At 43.7% G+C, this 20,377-nt stretch overlaps 1 protein-coding gene across 4 annotated transcripts in view; it reads right to left on the reverse strand.

Moving 5' to 3' along the window:
• Positions 1-20,377, reverse strand: part of LOC137543603 (NXPE family member 2-like) — a 190,971-nt gene that overhangs the window by 25,448 nt on the left and 145,146 nt on the right. For all 4 annotated transcript variants that reach the window (XM_068264707.1, XM_068264708.1, XM_068264706.1 and 1 more), the window contains one exon: positions 7,479-7,540. In XM_068264707.1, coding sequence (XP_068120808.1) covers positions 7,479-7,540 — 62 coding nt within the window. The remainder of the gene's footprint in view (positions 1-7,478; positions 7,541-20,377) is intronic.

Below are 20,377 nucleotides of genomic sequence, written 5' to 3' on the forward strand. Positions count from 1 at the left end.
CAAGTCACCAGCAGGTGTCTCTGTTTGCTTTTGATGGTTGCCTGCAGTTAACAGGTTCACCACTAGATGGAGTATCATGGGTTACACATGTCTCTGTTCGACAAGTGTCTGGCCAGGCTGCTGGTTTCTATTTAAGCTGGCCACTCCCTTCACACTTTGCAGATCCTCGTGTCAGTGTGACTACTGCTTGCTGGTCCACTTCCTTGCTCTGCTCTGTGTTTCCAGCTTGTCTGACTGTCTGTGTAAGTCTCTGGCTTACATACTATCTTGCCTTGCTCCGTGTTTCCAGTCTGTCTATCTGTGTGAGCCTCTGGCTTGCGTCCTATCTTGCCCTGCTCTGTCGCTTGTCTGTGTCCCAGATTAGCTAGAGTGTATTCATTTAACCCTGTTTTGAACATACATAGGTTAGTTTAGTTGCAGCTCTGTATGTATGAATATCGGAGGAGTTCTGATCTTAGTGTATATTGACCCTGGACTGTGTTTGATGTTGATTCTGCTTGATGATTCTGTACTGCGATTGTTATATTTGTATATATGTATATAGCACTGTTCATATTAAACACGAATTCATTGCATATCTGTGTTCTGACCTTTTGTATATGCTACTAAATGTGATCAGTAAATACCCTGCTAGCAGGAATCGTGACAGTAATATACAAAAATAAATTAATTATGTTGTAATAAATATATATATATATATATATATATATATTTACTAATCTATAAAGCCACCATTAATATTATTATGTATTGTATTTTTAAAGTGCCAACATATTATGCAGCGCTGGACAATAACTAGGGATACATACATTGTAACAAGAGGAGGCAGACAGAGAGGCAGCACATGGCTATACAGCATAGCACAGAGGTATACATGCAATCAGGGTATACACGCAATCAGGGTATACATGCAATCAGGGTATACATGCAATCAGGGTATACATGCAATCATGGTATACATGCAATCATGGTATACATGCAATCAGGATATACATGCAATCAGGTTATACACGCAATCAGGTTATACACGCAATCAGGTTATACACGCAATCAGGGTATACACGCAATCAGGGTATACACGCAATCAGGGTATACACGCAATCAGGGTATACACGCAATCAGGGTATACACGCAATCAGGGTATACACGCAATCAGGGTATACACGCAATCAGGGTATACACGCAATCAGGGTATACACGCAATCAGGGTATACACGCAATCAGGGTATACACGCAATCAGGGTATACATGCAATCAGGTTATACATGCAATCAGGTTATACATGCAATCAGGGTATACATGCAATCAGGTTATACATGCAATCAGGTTATACATGCAATCAGGTTATACATGCAATCAGGATATACATGCAATCAGGGTATACATGCAATCAGGGTATACATGCAATCAGGTTATACATGCAATCAGGATATACATGCAATCAGGATATACATGCAATCAGGATATACATGCAATCAGGATATACATGCAATCAGGGTATACATGCAATCAGGTTATACATGCAATCAGGATATACATGCAATCAGGGTATACATGCAATCAGGTTATACATGCAATCAGGTTATACATGCAATCAGGTTATACATGCAATCAGGTTATACATGCAATCAGGATATACATGCAATCAGGGTATACATGCAATCAGGGTATGCATGCAATCAGGTTATGCATGCAATCAGGATATACATGCAATCAGGGTATAAGATGAATGATCATGTGACTGAGACTCAGCAATTCAAGTCAGAGGGTGTCATTGGTGGGGTCACAATATTAATAAGGACACACTAACTGCGGGAGGGAGGAGCTAGGCCTAAGGCTGACAATCTATGACTTAGGGCTGATTTATGGCTTGATATGTATCACCTGTTTGTACAGAACCTGAAACATAAAAAGAACAAAATTTAAAGGAAAACAATATATAATACTTCATTTCTTAGTTGTATTGAAAAAGTATACAAACTCATGTACACCCTGTAATAAAAAAGGTTGAGGTTAGCTGTGATGGGTGGTGGTTATGGTTAGCTATGGGTAGTGGTTAAAGGGACTCTGAACAGTCCCCTAAAATCAAAAATTTCACTTACCTTGGGCCTCCTCCGGCCCACCGTAGGCTGCGAGGTCCCCCGGGGTCATCCTGGCTCCTGCCCGTATCCCTCCGGCGGCTCCCGTTACTGGCGACACCTGCGCCGGGTGTCAGGCTGGCTCTTCCTGGTCTTTGATGCCGCTCGTCATTACACCGGCCGCTATGCGTCATCACACCGGCCGGCGTGACAGTCCTGCGCAATGCTGCTTGAGACTCTGCTGTTTATTTTTTTTTTTGTATCTATGTTCCCCTTGTCATCTTATTGTGCTTTGTAAAGTGCTGCAGAATATGTTGGCGCTATATAAATAAATAATAATAATAATAATAATAATAATAATAATAATAATACTAATGTTAGCCATGGGGGGTGGTGGTTAGGGTTAGCCATGGGTGGTGGTGGTTAGGGTTAGCCATGGTGGTGGTGGTTAGGGTTAGCCATGAGGGATGGTGGTTAAGGTTACCTATGGGAGTGGTGGTTAAGGTTAGCCATGGGGGGTGGTGGTTAAGGTTAGCCATGGGGGGTAGTTAAGGTAAGCCACGGGAAGTAATTAAGGTTAGCCATGTGGGTTGGTGGTTAAGGTAAGCCACAGGGGGTGATTATGGTTAGCCATGGGGTGTGATGGTTAAGGTTAGCCATGGGTGGTGGTGGTTAAGGTTAGCCATGGGGCGTGGTGATTAAGGTTAGCTATGGGGTGGTAGTGATTAAGGTTAGCCATGGGGGATGGTGATTAAGGTTAGCCATGGGGCATGGTGATTAAGGTTAGCCATGGGGGGTAGTGATTAAGGTTAATTCTTCACCACAATATATCAAATGCTCAGAGGTAGGTATCCGCCAAACATCAAAACTAGAAAAGGCTTACCAGCTCCCAACAACCCACATTATAAAGTTATGAAATGGCTCAGGTCACAGATAACGTCCAGGGAACATCAGACGTCGTGAAGATCCAGTGGACATCCGTATGGAGGTAAAGTTTCAGGAATTTATATAGGAAAACAAAAACGGCAATATCTAAGCGTAACCCGTTTATTTAGATAAAATCTCTTTAAAAGGCAGTAGATATAAAAACAATAACTCACATACGGGGCCCATAAACAGGGAACCCCGGAAGATTAGCGCGCATGTAATGGTCAATCGTAGATCAATAGACAATGGTGCCGCCTGTTACCTTCCCGACTGGTTTCGCAGTCTTGCGTCATCAGGGGAGGAAAAAAAAACTATTATGACGCAAGACTGCGAAACCGATCGGGAAGGTAAGGTGGCACCATTGTCTATTGATCTACGATTGACCATTACATGCGCGCTAATCTTCCGGGGTTCCCTGTTTATCTACTGCCTTTTAAAGAAATTTTATCTAAATAAACGGGTTACGCTTAGATATTGCCGTTTTTGTTTTCCTATATAAATTCCTGAAACTTTACCTCCATACGGATGTCCACTGGATCTTCACGACGTCTGATGTTCCCTGGACGTTATCTGTGACCTGAGCCATTTTACAACCTTATAATGTGGGTTGTTGGGAGCTGGTAAGCCTTTTCTAGTTTTGATGTTTGGCGGATACCTACCTCTGAGCATTTGATTTATTGTGGTGAAGAATTTACCATTCCCTACATATAATGACTTTCTAAACCTGCGCTGACCTTTCATGTATGCCTGACTTCTGAACTTTTGGACATTGTTCTTCTCAGCGGCGGTTCCATTGTCCCTTGGTGCCGATATATTTGCTATTAGTGATTAAGGTTAGCCATGTGGGGTGGTGGTTAAGGTTAGCCATGGGGGGTGGTGGTTAAGGTTATCCATGGGGGGCGGTGGTTAAGGTTAGCCATGGGGGTAGTGGTGGTGGTTAAGGTTAGCCATGTGGGGTGGTGGTTAAGGTTAGCCATGTGGGGTGGTGGTTAAGGTTAGCCATGTGGGGTGGTGGTTAAGGTTAGCCATGGGGGATGGTGATTAAGGTTAGCCAAGGGGGATGGTGATTAAGGTTAGCCATGGAGGTAGTGATTAAGGTTAGCCATGTGGGGTGGTGGTTAAGGTTAGCCATGGGGGGTAGTGGTTAAGGTTAGCCATGGGGGCTGGTGGTTAAGGTTAGCCATGTGGGGTGGTGGTTAAGGTTAGACATGGGGGCTGGTGGTTAAGGTTAGCCATGGGGGCTGGTGGTTAAGGTTAGCCATGGGGGCTGGTGGTTAAGGTTAGCCATGGGGGCTGGTGGTTAAGGTTAGCCATGGGGGCTGGTGGTTAAGGTTAGCCATGGGGGCTGGTGGTTAAGGTTAGCCATGGGGGGTGGTGGTTAAGGTTAGCCATGGGGGGTGGTGGTTAAGGTTAGCCATGGGGGGTGGTTAGGTATCGATAGAGGGAGCTTTGAGAGTGAGAATAGGGTTAAGTTTAATAAATTATCAGTATTTATTACTGATATTTTACTATTGTCATTTGCACTCTAGGAGTAAAATATCGGTAAATTGCCTGATATTCTGCTAAAGGCTTTTCTGGTATCAAACAAATTACGTCATGTGAGGTAATTTCCTCACGAGGTAATGACATTTAGCAATTCTGGCAGGTTTTAGTCATGTTTTACCTCAGGATGTAAATTATGAGGTAATTCATGAGGTAATTTACCAAAAATAGCTATTCTCATGGAAATTAGGGGGAATGTTAGCACATGATTTACCGATCAGTGTAAGACCTGCCGGTACCTGGAGGTAAAGTCAATTTGTATGCATTTTGCAGTTTTTAGTGGAGTTCCTATTCAGGCTGTGTAATAGAAAAGAATAGTAGAAATAAAACTCCAACTATTTACTGGATTTAAAAAAAAAAAAAAAATCATAAGGGATGCCTATAAATATATTTTTCAAGGTTGCTACATAATCAAATACACCTTCCCCCTCAAAAAAGAAAAACATCTTCCAAAGACTATCCTAACTTATGGAAGACAACTAAAGACTACTGTTATTTATTTACAACATGCTTACCACTGAAATACTTCATGTTTTACCTCACTTTATGCATTTACCTCATGTTTTACCTCATGTTTTACCTCATGTTTGGAAATGGAGAAAAATCTTTCAGAATTGTTAAAAAAGAGGAAAATACCTCATGAAGTATTTTACCTACAAACAAATATTTACCTCACATAGCTACCAGAATTGAGGCCATTATCATTAAACCAGCAGATAAAGGGGGTGCCATAGTCATCCTGGACACCAGTGACTATATCCAGGAGGCACAAAGACAGTTGTCTTAACACCATGCACTATGCCAAATTACAGGAGGACCCCACAAAAAGCTACAGGATGGCACTCAATAGGATGGTAAAGAAATTGCCCGCGAACACCAGGCTTCATGTACAGACCCGTATCCCTGAAAAGCCCAGAACGGCCTGCTTTTACATGCTTCCTATAATCCACAAAGAGGAGAACCCAGGCAGGCCCATAATCTCAGGGAGTGGAACTCTCATGGAGTATATCTCAGGGTGGTTGGAGAACATTTTGAAACCTCTAGTCTGTAAAAGACTCGGCTACATACAGGATACTACTCACCTCCTGAACCAACTGCCAGCCATCGGCCCAGTGCCTGGAGGCACCATTCTTGCCACTATGGATGTAGAGTCTCTGTACACCAACATCCGCCATAATTATTGTATTGCAGCCTGTCGCAAATATCTTCAAGGTTTTGGGCACACCTATAAACTCAATTGCTGGACTGATGAGATTCATTCTCACCCACAATTATTTCACTTTTGTAGAGGATCTCTATTTACAGCAAATGGGAGTGGCAATGGGCTCACAATTTGCACCGCAGTACGCAAATCTCTTCATGGCAAAGATTGAAGAAGAATACCTTGATACTTGTCATATAAAACCCATGGCCTACTTCCTTTTTATAGACGATATCTTGATCATCTGGTCTGCAAGTGAAGAGAATCTTATCCAATTTCACAGGAACTTCAATGCCTTCCATCATCCAATCAAACTGAAACTGAGCTACTCTCACAGGGAGATTAACTTTCTTGACACCACCATATCCATCAGAGGGAACAGCCTGCAAATGTCTATGTACCGCAAACTGACAGATCGTCCCACATACCCCAGGTACGACAGTTTCCACCCCAAACATATAAAGAATTCCATAATTTACAGCCAGGCAATGAGATGCAATTGGATCTGTTCTGACAAGGATGACAAAGACAAACACCTGGATTACCTGAAGAAGAATTTCATAAAACAGGGATACAATCCTCTAATGGCTGAGACCTAAATCAAGAAAGCTAACAACATCCCTAGGACTCAGCTCCTGGAGTACAAGCAGAGCCAGGAAGAGAGCCGTGTCCCACTGGTAGTAACCTACAACCCACTCCTGGAAATCTTAAGAAAGATTGCAAAAGAACTTCATCCTGTTCTACACAAGGATCAGAGACTGAAAAAGATATTCCCTGAACCTCCCCTCCTTGCGTTCCGACAGCCACCCAATCTTAAGCAGATGATAGTGAGGAGTGCCTTAAATAGGCAAGAACAGAATGGAACATTCCCCTCCCGAGGGAAAACATGTGGGACCTGTAAACACATCCATTCCACTGACAGGATACTAATACCAGGTACACAACAGGAATACAAAGTACAAGGCACCTTTTCCTGCGACTCATCTAATGTGGTATACCTGATCATGTGTGCAAAATGCCCCAAAGGAATTTATGTGGGAAAAACATGACAACCTCTAGGTGATCACATAAAACACCACAGGTTCACTATTAACAGCAGAAAAGAGGATATTACAAAATATACTGATCTACCAGTACCCACACACTTTTGTTTACCTGGGCACAGTTTAAAGAGAAACTCCGACCAAGAATTGAACTTTATCCCAATCAGTAGCTGATACCCCTTTTACATGAGAAATCTATTCCTTTTCACAAAAAGACCATCAGGGGGCGCTGTATGACTGATATTGTGGTGAAACCCCTCCCACAAGAAACGCTGAGGACCGTGGTACTCCTGGCAGTTTCCTGTCTATGAACCTTGTTGCATTGTGGGAAATAGCTGTTTACAATTGCCAAAAAAGCAAGCAGCAGCTACATCACCTGCCAACAGTAAAAATGTCACCATGTAATAAATGTCAGAATGTAAATCAGGGATTTAAAAGATTTTACAATGGACAAACACTGACTAAATCATTTATACATAATTATTGTAAACATGAAGCACTTTTTTATTACATTATTTTCACTGGAGTTCCTCTTTAAACAATTTTCTCATCACTGTACCAGTATGACTGATTAGAAGGAAGGAGGTGAGGAGAGCAGACAGCATGACTCATCAGAAGGCAGAAGATGAGGGAGGAGTTTGCAGAGTGGTGAGCAGACAGTGTAAATAGAGTTTGGTAAATACTTACGACCACAGCTGATAACTTTGACTGGTCGTAAGTGCTTAGAAATCTCCAAACCAATATTTGACCTGAAACACAAAATGAGTGATGTCATGATGAAGTAAAATTCCAGGGCATGTTCACCACAGAGTTATTCTCTCCCTGTGTTTGCATGGCTTCTGGCCAGTCATATTCCCTCCCTCAACACAAACTTTATGTTAAATAGTCCCTTATCCCCATCAGGAAAAGAACATCCACTAATACCTAAACTTTTACCCACTTATAACTGCTTTAGTGGCCTTGCCCAAACAGAATCAGCAATGGAAGATATACATAGAGTCCCTAATTCCTAGCCAAGTACCTGTATTTTTTTTTTTTTTTGGAAGAAAGCCAACATCAAAAAGTTTTTCACTAGCAACAGTGTCCCCATCACATGAACAGTAGAGCTAAGTCTCAATTGGGAGGTGCTGAGGAGTGGGTTAAAGGATACCACAACTGACATGTGGCATAATGAGATAGACATGGGTATGTACAGTGCCTAGCACACAAATAACTATGCTGTGTTCCTTTCTTTCTTTCTCTGCCTGAAATAGGTAAATATCAGGTATGTAAGTGGCTGACTCAGTCCTGACTCAGACAGGAAGTGACTACAGTGTGACCCTCACTGATAAGAAATTCCCCCTTTTTTATCTCTTTCTTGCTTTCAGAAGCCATTTTCTGCCAGGAAAGTGTTTTATAGTTGGAATTTCTTATCAGTGAAGGTCACACTGTAGTAACTTCCTGTCTGAGTCAGGACTGAGTCAGCCACTTACATACCTGATATTTACCTATTTCAGGCAGAGAAAGAAAAAAAGGAACACAGCATAGTTATTTGTGTGCTAGACACTGTACATACCCATGTCTATCTCATTATGCCACATGTCAGTTGTGGTATCCTTTAAGGAATAAATCCATATTTAACCCACAGAATCCTGGCAACCATAGTTACATAGTTATTTTGGTTGAAAAAAAGACATATGTCCATCGAGTTCAACCAGTACAAAGTACAACACCAGCCTGCCCCCTCACATATCCCTGTTGATCCAGAGGAAGGTGAAAAAACCCTTACTAGGCATGGTCCAATTAGCCCCAAAAGGGAAAAAAATTCCTTCCCGACTCCAGATGACAATCAGATAAAATCCCTGGATCAACATCATTAGGCATTACCTAGTAATTGTAGCCATGGATGTCTTTCAATGCAAGGAAAGTATCTAAGCCCCCTTTAAAGGCAGGTATAGAGTTTGCCATAATGACTTCCTGTGGCAATGCATTGCACATCTTAATCACTCTTACTGTAAAGAACCCTTTCCTAAATAAATGGCTAAAACGTTTTTCCTCCATGCGCAGATCATGTCCTCTAGTCCTTTGAGAAGACCTAGGGACAAAAAGCTCATCCGCCAAGCTATTGTATTGCCCTCTGATGTATTTATACAAATTAATTAGATCCCCTCTAAGGAGTCTTTTCTCTAGACTAAATAAACCCAGCAAAAAATCAGTATACAGAGGCGCCAGAGTAGAGTAAAATGTTTTAAAAACCGCTTAAAAGGAGAGGGGGATGTTAAGGTGGACTCACCTCCCTCTTACAAAAAAAGAAAACTCACTTGAGTCTCAATAAAACAGAATTGTCAAATAATTTATTCAACTCCACAAATGCAACGCGTTTCACGGGCGTAACCCCGCTTCTTCAGGCAAAAATGGGAGCACAACTGGAATAAAAACAAAATATACACAAAATAACTACCCACAGAATTGCAACAATTGGCGCAGCAGATAATTGGTAGAGAACACATAAAATAATTGCTACATAAAGCATTGCTACAAAAAAAACACATTTTCCGCCCACATAAACACAGGGCTATGCAAACAAGCTTAGATGTCAGAAATCAAATGGCTAAGGCTTCATGCTCACAGACTAGAGGGTTCACATTGTACGTCTCAAAGTGAAACAGTTACATGGTAGAGCTGGGTATAGGCCACGGTCTATTCCCAGATAGCATATAGAGCTTTAAATGGACACAAAGAAGGATTAAAATAAACTGCAAGCATAAAGTATAAGATAACTTACCTCAGTGGGTCAAGCAATAGGTTTGAGCGCCTCTGTGTCAGTATGAAGTGAGGCTTGCTTTAAATGGGAAGAGAGGTTAAACTGACAGGACTGAAGTCCAATCAGGAAATGTTTGGTAACAGGAAGTATTTGGTAACAGGAGGTGTGAACAACTTTGCACAGGAAGTGAATCTCTCCAGTGGGATAGTTACGAAAATCCCATCAGTGGCTGGGACATGGGATAACCAGCAATGGCTGGATAGAGTAATGGTCAAGGGCTCTGCCTCTGACACAGGCGACCCGGGTTCAAAACCTGGCTCCACCAGTTCAGCAATTTTTTGTGGCAGCTAGGCAATTCATGTAACTTTTAGCCATGGATGTTCCTATAAAGATGTCACTGGGTGTGCACATGTATACATACGGATTCAGGTGTAAAACGGTAAAAATGGTAAAATATAACAGTATGAGTGTTTTTTTAAAAACCAAAACATGCCAACAGTATATAATAAAAGTATACATGAGATAGAGCATAAGAGGCTGCCAATGATAAAAATGCTACACAATGTTATTATAAAAAATGTGGGTAATGATGATATAAATAAATTTAAAAAAAAATAAAAAAATAATATATATATATATATATATATATATATATATATATATATATATATATATATATATATATATATATATATATATAATAATAAAAATAAATAAATATATATAAAAAAACGTAGACGTATAAAAGTAACATATATAAATTTTGACATTAATCATAAAAGGGGTCAAGAGTAAGAAAGATATAAAAGAGAGGACCATTAAAAGCATAAAAAAGGTTTGGAGTATAGATGGAGCTATTTACCTATAATTAAACACTTGGGAGGTGGGATCAAAATACTTTTTCTAAGACCTCATTTAGCCCTGTTGGTGTTAGGGTTTGGAGGATCTGTATCCACATCATCTCCCTATGCCGCAAAGTCTCAAAAACGTTAGTGGTGTTGGGGGGTAGAGATTCAATCAGAGTGATAGTGAATAGGTGTGGGTTGTTTTGGTGATGGGTGCCAAAGTGCCGGGAAACACTGTGGAGTGCATAATTATTAATGATGTTCCTTTTGTGTTGCCCAATTCTGGCTCTGGTGGTCTGGGTGGTCCGTCCGACATATTGCAGTTTGCAGGGGCATGATATTAGGTATATTACATTTTTGGTTTCACAGGTGATGTTTTGTTTGATCGTGTAATGAGTATTGGTGGTAAATGATTGAAAGGAATCTGTTTGGGTTATAAAGGAACAGGCCTGGCAGCGGGACTTTTGACAAGCCCGTGATCCTAGGAGTAGTGAGTTGGTGTGGTGGCTTGGTTCACTGGGTTGGATCATTGAACCAAGTGAACCAAGCCACCACACCAACTCACTACTCCTAGGATCACGGGCTTGTCAAAAGTCCCGCTGCCAGGCCTGTTCCTTTATAACCCAAACAGATTCCTTTCAATCATTTACCACCAACACTCATTACACGATCAAACAAAACATCACCTGTGAAACCAAAAATGTAATATACCTAATATCATGCCCCTGCAAACTGCAATATGTCGGACGGACCACCCAGACCACCAGAGCCAGAATTGGGCAACACAAAAGGAACATCATTAATAATTATGCACTCCACAGTGTTTCCCGGCACTTTGGCACCCATCACCAAAACAACCCACACCTATTCACTATCACTCTGATTGAATCTCTACCCCCAACACCACTAACGTTTTTGAGACTTTGCGGCATAGGGAGATGATGTGGATACAGATCCTCAAAACCCCAACACACCAACAGGGCTAAATGAGGTCTTAGAAAAAGTATTTTGATCCCACCTCCCAAGTGTTTAATTATAGGTAAATAGCTCCATCTATACTCCAAACCTTTTTTATGCTTTTATTGGTCCTCTCTTTTATATCTTTCTTACTCTTGACCCCTTTTATGATTAATGTCAATATTTATATATGTTACTTTTATACGTCTACGTTTTTTTATATATATTTATTTATTTTTATTATATATATATATATATATATATATATATATATATATATATATATATATATATATATATATATATTTTTTTTTTTAATTTATTTACATCATCATTACCCACATTTTTTATAATAACATTGTGTAGCATTTTTATCATTGGCAGCCTCTTATGCTCTATCTCATGTATACTTTTATTATATACTGTTGGCATGTTTTGGTTTTTAAAAAAACACTCATACTGTTATATTTTACCATTTTTACCGTTTTACACCTGAATCCGTATGTATACATGTGCACACCCAGTGACATCTTTATAGGAACATCCATGGCTAAAAGTTACATGAATTGCCTAGCTGCCACAAAAAATTGCTGAACTGGTGGAGCCAGGTTTTGAACCCGGGTCGCCTGTGTCAGAGGCAGAGCCCTTGACCATTACTCTATCCAGGCATTGCTGGTTATCCCATGTCCCAGCCACTGATGGGATTTTCGTAACTATCCCACTGGAGAGATTCACTTCCTGTGCAAAGTTGTTCACACCTCCTGTTACCAAATACTTCCTGTTACCAAACATTTCCTGATTGGACTTCAGTCCTGTCAATTTAACCTCTCTTCCCATTTAAAGCAAGCCTCACTTCATACTGACACAGAGGCGCTCAAACCTATTGCTTGACCCACTGAGGTAAGTTATCTTATACTTTATGCTTGCAGTTTATTTTAATCCTTCTTTGTGTCCATTTAAAGCTCTATATGCTATCTGGGAATAGACCGTGGCCTATACCCAGCTCTACCATGTAACTGTTTCACTTTGAGACATACAATATGAACCCTCTAGTCTGTGAGCATGAAGCCTTAGCCATTTGATTTCTGACATCTAAGCTTGTTTGCATAGCCCTGTGTTTATGTGGGCGGAAAATGTGTTTTTTTTGTAGCAATGCTTTATGTAGCAATTATTTTATGTGTTCTCTACCAATTATCTGCTGCGCCAATTGTTGCAATTCTGTGGGTAGTTATTTTGTGTATATTTTGTTTTTATTCCAGTTGTGCTCCCATTTTTGCCTGAGGAAGCGGGGTCACGCCCGCGAAACGCGTTGCATTTGTGGAGTTGAATAAATTATTTGACAATTCTGTTTTATTGAGACTCAAGTGAGTTTTCTTTTTTTGTAAGAGGGAGGTGAGTCCACCTTAACATCCCCCTCTCCTTTTAAGCGTTTTTTAAAACGTTTTACTCTACTCTGGTGCCTCTGTATACCGATTTTTTTTTGCTGATCTTCTAGTCCACCCTGGGTGGAGGGGTGCATCCCCATCTACTATCTACAGAGAGCGACTTCTTAACCTGAGTGGGGTCAGGTCCTAATGCTCCCCACCTGCATTTAAAGTGGTTGCCTATGGGTAACCCGTGTTTGTGAGTATATATATACATAAAATTGTATTGAACGCTTCATTTTACCTGACAATACTGCACCATATTGGGCTCTCGATTCTCTTCTTGTTTTTAAGCATAAATAAACCCAGTTTATCTAACCTTTCTTGGTAAGTGAGACCTTCGATCCCACGTATCAATTTTGTTGGTCGTCTCTGCACCTGCTCTAAAACTGCAATATCTTTCCTGTAATGTGGTGCCCAGAACTGAATTCCATATTCCAGATGTGGCCTTACGAGAGTTAAACAGGGGCAATATTATGCTAGCATCTCGAGTTTTTATTTCCCTTTTAATGTATCCCAAAATTTTGTTAGCTTTAGCTGCAGTGGCTTGGCATTGAGTGCGATTATTTAACTTGTTGTCGATGAGTACTCCTAAGTCCTTCTCCAAGTTTGATATCCCCAACTGTATCCCATTTATTTTGTATGGTGCTAGACCATTGGTACGACCAAAATGCATGACTTTACATTTTTCAACATTGAATTTCATCTGCCATGTATGTGCCCATATAGCCATCCTATCCAGATCCTGTTGCAATATGACACTATCTTCCTGAGAGTTGATGATTCTGCATAATTTTGTATCATCTGCAAAAATAGCAGCATTGCTCACTACTGCATCTACTAGGTCATTAATAAATAAATTGAAGAGCACTGGACCCAGAACAGACCCCTGTGGGACCCCACTGCTAACAGTCTCCCATTTTGAGTACGATCCATTGACCACAACTCTTTGTTTTCTGTCCATTAGCCAGTTACCTATCCATGCACACAGACTCTTCCCCAGTCTTTGCATCCTCAACTTTTGCACCAGACTTTTGTGGGGAACAGTGTCGAAGGCCTTTGCAAAGTCCAAGTCTATCACATCTACAGCATTCCCAATATCCACATTAGCATTCACTACCTCATAAAAGCCGAGCATGTTAGTCAAACAGGACCTGTCTTTAGTAAACCCATGTTGATGCTGAGAAATAAGATTATTTTCTACTATGAAGTCATGTATAGTATCTCTTAGTAACCCCTCAAATAGTTTGCATACAACTGATGTTAAGCTTACAGGTGTAACGATCGGTGAAGCACAGAGAGGATCTGATTACCGGTGATCTGCAGTATCACTGGGAATACAGATGTATACCAGATTATAAGTGATCTGCAGTATCACTGATAATCCGATAAACAAACTAACCTCTGTTCACCTGAGTAGAGTGTAGTGTTTGGTGTAACAGTAACACTTAGAGGACTAGGCCTCAGTGCAGTAAGGAGTACTGCACAGATTCCTTCCGCAGACCCGGACTCTCCAAGACGGGAGCAGTCGGGCTGACAGCAGGAAGGATAGTCTGAAAGTAACCCTCAGGAGGAGGGGTCACTAACAGAGCGAGGAACCGCCTCTAACAGCAAGGTCGGTTCTCGAGGTCGGACAAGCCAGGTCGTACACACACGGACAGATAAAGTACAAATTCAGGAGGCAAAGGCGGAGTCTAAGTACAGGCAGGGTTCGGCAACGGGGTATCAGATATATCGAGGTACAAAATCAGGAGGCTGAAGCAGAGTCTAGGAACGAGCCGGGGTTCGGCAACAGAGTATCAGAAATATCGAGGTACAAGATCAGAGTTCAGAAGGATAGTCAGGCAGGCAATAGGTCATAACAGATAATCACAATCAAACTAGTACTTTAGCTATCAACAGAATCTAGCTAAGTGTAGGATTACAGCTCCAGCTGGTCCCGGCACACTTGCGGATCTGACTACGGATCTGGGTGCTCCCACGTATGTGATCGCAACGCCAGACAAAGAGCAAGTGAACAGCCAGCAGTATATATACACAAGGACCTCTCCAGGACCTCCCTAATTGCTGGACCAATGAGAGTAGAGGAAAATGTCAGCTGACCCGCCTGGTCAGCTGACTCCCTTCTGGCTGTTATTTAAGCTCTGCCTCTGTGCGCGCGCGCGCGTGTCACTCTGAATCCAGGTGGACTAGCAGTCCCAGCCACACCAGTACTGTTTTGCAATGTATCCAGTGAACCGAGTGCGGGAGCCGCCTCCAATGCGGATTCCGCCGTTCCCAATGCGGATTCCGCCGCTCTGCCTCTGCGGCATGCAGCGTTTTTTCCGTGTTGTGACGCCATGCTGGACGCGGAAACAGCCGCCTCACCTTGAGAGGCAGCGGCTTTTCCGCGTTTCATCACAGTACCCCCCCCCCCGAGGAGTAGACTCCGGACAACTCCTACCAGGCTTCTCGGGATGTAAGGCATGAAATTCCTTCCTCAACTCATCTGCATGCATGCGAGTCCCCGGGACCCATTGTCTCTCCTCAATGCCATACCCCTTCCAGTGTACCAGATACTGTACCGAGTTCTGGACAATGCGTGAGTCCAAAATTTTCTCTATTTCGAACTCAGGTTGGCTATCTACCAGGACCGGAGGAGGCGGAGTAGGGCCCATATGGACTGCGGGTTTGAGGAGAGACACGTGAAACGACCTTACGCCCCGCATGCTGGCAGGAAGATCAATGACGTAAGTGACGTTGTTAATTCTCTTTGTCACGGAAAATGGACCCACAAACCTGGGGCGCAGTTTGGCAGAAGGCTGCTTCAAGGTCAAGTGACGTGTGGACACCCAGACTAAATCCCCTGGCTGAAATTTCCATTCCACGGACCGTCTCTTGTCCGCTTGACCCTTCTGACTCTGGAATGCCTTCTGCAAGTTCCCCTTAACGATTCCCCAATTGTCCCTCAGTGACCTCTGCCAATCCTCCAGTGCTGGAAACGGAGAAGAGACAACTGGAAAAGGGGAGAATTTGGGTGACCTCCCTGTCACAATCTGGAATGGAGAGAAACCAGACGAAGAATTCTTTAAATTATTTTGTGCGAATTCCGCAAAGGGTAAAAATTTTACCCAGTCACTCTGTGCCTCCGCAACGTAACATCTCAAGAATTGCTCCAAAGACTGATTAATTCGTTCAGTCTGCCCATTAGTCTGTGGGTGGTAGCCTGACAAGAAAGACAATTTCATGCCCATTTGGTTGCAAAATGCCCTCCAGAATCCAGACACGAATTGGACTCCCCTATCTGACACAATGTCTTCCGGAATGCCATGCAGCCGGAAGACGTGAATGATGAACAATTCGGCCAGTTCTTGAGCTGAGGGGAGTCCTTTCAGGGGCACAAAATGGGCCATTTTGCTAAAACGGTCGACTACCACCCAAATGACCGACATTCCTTCAGACCTGGGCAATTCCCCCACAAAATCCATGGACAAGTGGGTCCATGGCTCACTCGGGGTGGGCAAAGGCTGCAACCTTCCTACAGATGCCAGCCGGGAGGGTTTACTCTTGGCACATACCGCACACTCCCTGACATACTCCTTGCAATCTGTTGCCAAAGAAGGCCACCAAGCACACCTGGCAATCAGATCCTGCGTTCTGGCAGCTCCAGGATGACCAGCATTCTTATGGGCATGAAAGAGTTGCAGGATTTGTAAATGAAATGGTAGTGGGATAAACATGACCCCTTCAGGTTTTCCCTCAGGAACATCCTGCTGAAAGGGACCCAAAACCTCTGTCCAATCCTCCCAGGTTTCCGTGGCAGCTAACACTAGTTTCTGCGGGACGATGGACTCAGGAGCGGGGGGCTTTGCTGTCTCTGGTTCAAAACACCTGGAGAGGGCATCCGCCTTGGTATTCTTACTACCTGGAGTATACGTAATCAAGAATGTGAACCTCGAAAAAAACAAAGACCATCGGGCCTGCCGAGGGCTCAATCTCTTAGCCCCCTCGATGTATTCCAGATTCTTGTGGTCGGTATAAACCGTGATCGTGTGCTCTGCTCCTTCTAGCCAATGACGCCATTCTTCGAAGGCTAATTTAATGGCTAGAAGCTCTCTGTTGCCTATATCGTAGTTTCTCTCTGCGGGAGAGAAACTCCGAGAAAAATAGGCACACGGGTGTAATCTACCCTGTAAGCCTGAACGTTGAGACAGCACAGCCCCCACTCCGACCTCTGAGGCGTCTACCTCAACGACAAACGGAAAAGAAGTGTCCACGTGTCTCAGTATGGGTGCTGAGTAGAGTTGGGCCGAACCTCTGATTTTAGGTTTGCATCCCCATTGAAGTCTATTGCGGTTCGCGAACTTTAACGCGAACCGCAATAGACTTCAATGGGGATGCGAACTTTGAAAAAAAAAAAAAAAAATTATGCTGGCCACAAAAGTGATGGAAAAGATGTTTCAAGGGGTCTAACACCTGTAGGGGGGCATGGCGGAGTGGGATACACGCCAAAAGTCCCCGGGAAAAATCTGGATTTGACGCAAAGCAGCGTTTTAAGGGCAGAAATCACATTGAATGCTAAATGACAGGCCTAAAGTGCTTTAAAACATCTTGCATGTGTATACATCAATCAGGTAGTGTAATTAAAGTACTGCTTCACACTGACACACCAAACTGTTCACTGAACAAAACAGGTATGCAGTGGCGGGTTCACTGAACAGAACAGGTATGCAGTGGTGGGTTCACAGAACAGGTATGCAGTGGTGGGTTCACAGAACAGGTATGCAGTGGTGGGTTCACAGAACAGGTATGCAGTGGTGGGTTCACAGAACAGGTATGCAGTGGTGGGTTCACAGACACAGTACAGGTATGCAGTGGTGGGTTCACAGAACAGGTATGCAGCCAGGAACAAGCTAAGCCTAACTAATCTTTCCCTATGAGAGACAGTGCAGCAGCTCGCCCTACTCTCACTAATGCAGGCAGTGGCACACGAGTGACCGTAATGGCCGCCGCTGCCTGCCTTATATAAGGGGGGTGGGGCTCCAGGGGCTAGTGTAGCCTCATTGGCTACACTGGGCCTGCTGACTGTGATGTAGAGGGTCAAAGTTGACCCTCCATGGTGAATTATGGGGCGAACCGAACTTCCGCAAACGTTCGCCTGCGGAACGCGAACCACTGAAGTTCGCATGGAACCGTTTGCAGGCGAACCGTTCGGCCCAACTCTAGTGCTGAGCAGAACAGTTCCTTTAAAGTAGAGAATGCCTGTAAAGCCTCGGGAGGCCAGTGAGTGGTGTCTGCCCCTTTCTTTGTAAGACCGGTGAGGGGTGCGACTACTGTGGAGTACCCCTTTATGAACCTTCTATAATAGTTTGCAAAACCCAAGAACCGTTGCAAAGACTTCAACCCCACCGGCTGCGGCCACTCCAGGACTGCGGAGACCTTGGCAGGGTCCATAGACAGGCCCGAGGTGGAGATTATATACCCCAGAAAGGCGACAGACGTAACCTCGAAAATACACTTCTCAAGTTTAGCGTATAACAAATTCTGCCTCAGTTTGTCCAGTACAAATCTGACATGGGTTCTGTGATCAGAGAGGTTGTTAGAAAAGATAAGAATGTCGTCCAGGTAGATTAACACAAACTTCCCTAACACCTCCCTAAAGACCTCATTAATGAGTTCCTGGAAAACGGCCGGGGCATTACATAACCCGAAGGGCATCACCAGGTACTCGTAGTGCCCGTCAGGTGTATTGAAGGCCGTTTTCCATTCATCGCCCTTTCTTATACGCACCAGATTGTATGCCCCCCGTAAATCTAGTTTCGAGAAAATCCTCGCATCAGTGACCTGTGTGAATAAATCGTCTATTAACGGTAACGGGTAGCGATTCTTCACTGTGATTTTATTTAGGCCCCGGTAATCGATACATAGCCGCAAGCCCCCGTCTTTTTTCTTAACAAAAAAGAAGCCTGCCCCGGCCGGCGACCGGGACGGGCGAATGAAGCCCTTGGCCAAGTTTTCACGGATATACTCCTGCATGGCTAGTTTTTCAGGTCCAGACAGATTATACAAATGGCCTCGAGGGGGCATACAACCAGAACGGAGGTCAATGGGGCAGTCGAAAGGGCGATGCGGGGGCAATTTATCCGCAGCCTTAGGACAGAACACGTCCGCATAATCCGAGTACTGTTCAGGTACTCCTTCCACCTGTCCACTGGTTTGACCTAACGTCAGCCTCCCTAAACACTGCTGGAAACAATGAGGTGACCATGCTGTTAACTGCCCCGTGGCCCAGTCTATCTGTGGTGAATGGATTTGTAACCACGGCATGCCTAGGATGATTGTGGAGGTGGACATATGTAATACAATGAACTGCAGTCTCTCTCTGTGCAGCACCCCTATAGTGACTCCCACCTCTGGTGTCTGTGATAACGGATGATTCCTCTGCAGAGGGGAATCATCCACTGCTGTAACCTGGAAGGGTGGTTTTACCGGGGTGAGTGGAATACCCAACCTTTTAGCAAACTCAAAGTCCATAAAATTAGCTGCAGAGCCAGAATCAACAAAGGATTCCGTGAGCTCGGTCTTCTCTTCCCATGTAATCGTACACGGAAGAAGCAACCATTTATCCTCTAGGGACAGCTCAGACCGACCAATCTGCATTGACTCGGGAGGAGGTGGGGTCACTGGGGTTGTGGCGCAAGACACCATTCTGACACGGTGACTGCCCCTGGTTTGTCTTTGATAGCGCAACCTGCGGTTGATTCGAATGGCCGCTGAGATGGCCTCATCGACTGTTCTGGGCTCGGGTTGACTTAACATTAGGTCGGAGACCTCATCCGACAACCCAGACAGGAAGTAATCTAAGAGGGCATAGGTGTCAAACCTGGCCGTAACTGACCATCTACGAAATTCGGCCGCGTAATCTTCGACTGAACCCCTGCCTTGCCGTAAAAGCTTAAGCTTCCGCTCAGAGGTCGCAGCAAGGTCAGGGTCGTCGTAAATTACCACCATGGCTTTAAAGAATTCCCCTACCGAGGTCAGAGCTGTATCTGTGGGGAGCAGGTTGTACGCCCAGGACTGGGAGTCACCAGTTAACAAAGTTTTAATAAAGATGACCCGTTGGGTCTCAGTTCCCGAGGATCGGGGTCTCAACTCGAAATATGATAACACTCTACTCTTAAAATTCCAGAAGTCAGACTTGTGGCCGGAAAATTTATCAGGTACGGGCATACGTATGTCATCAGTAGGAGGGGATCGCACCGAATCAACTGACGTCTGAAGGGTTCGCACAGAGCCTGATAGGCCATCAATTAAGGCTTTGTGCTGGCCCAGTGCTTGATGGATGCTATCCACCGAAGTGGCAAGCACAGTCAGAGGGTCAGCGCGTGCGTCCATCTGTTTTTTGGTCTGGCGTTCTGTAACGATCGGTGAAGCACAGAGAGGATCTGATTACCGGTGATCTGCAGTATCACTGGGAATACAGATATATACCAGATTATAAGTGATCTGCAGTATCACCGATAATCCGATATACCAGCTAACCTCTGTTCACCCGAGTAGAGTGTAGTGTTTGGTGTAACAGTAACACTTAGAGGACTAGGCCTCAGTGCAGTAAGGAGTACTGCACGGATTCCTTCC

This window comes from Hyperolius riggenbachi, unplaced genomic scaffold (assembly GCF_040937935.1).
Source record: "Hyperolius riggenbachi isolate aHypRig1 unplaced genomic scaffold, aHypRig1.pri scaffold_115, whole genome shotgun sequence".
Lineage (NCBI taxonomy): Eukaryota > Metazoa > Chordata > Amphibia > Anura > Hyperoliidae > Hyperolius > Hyperolius riggenbachi.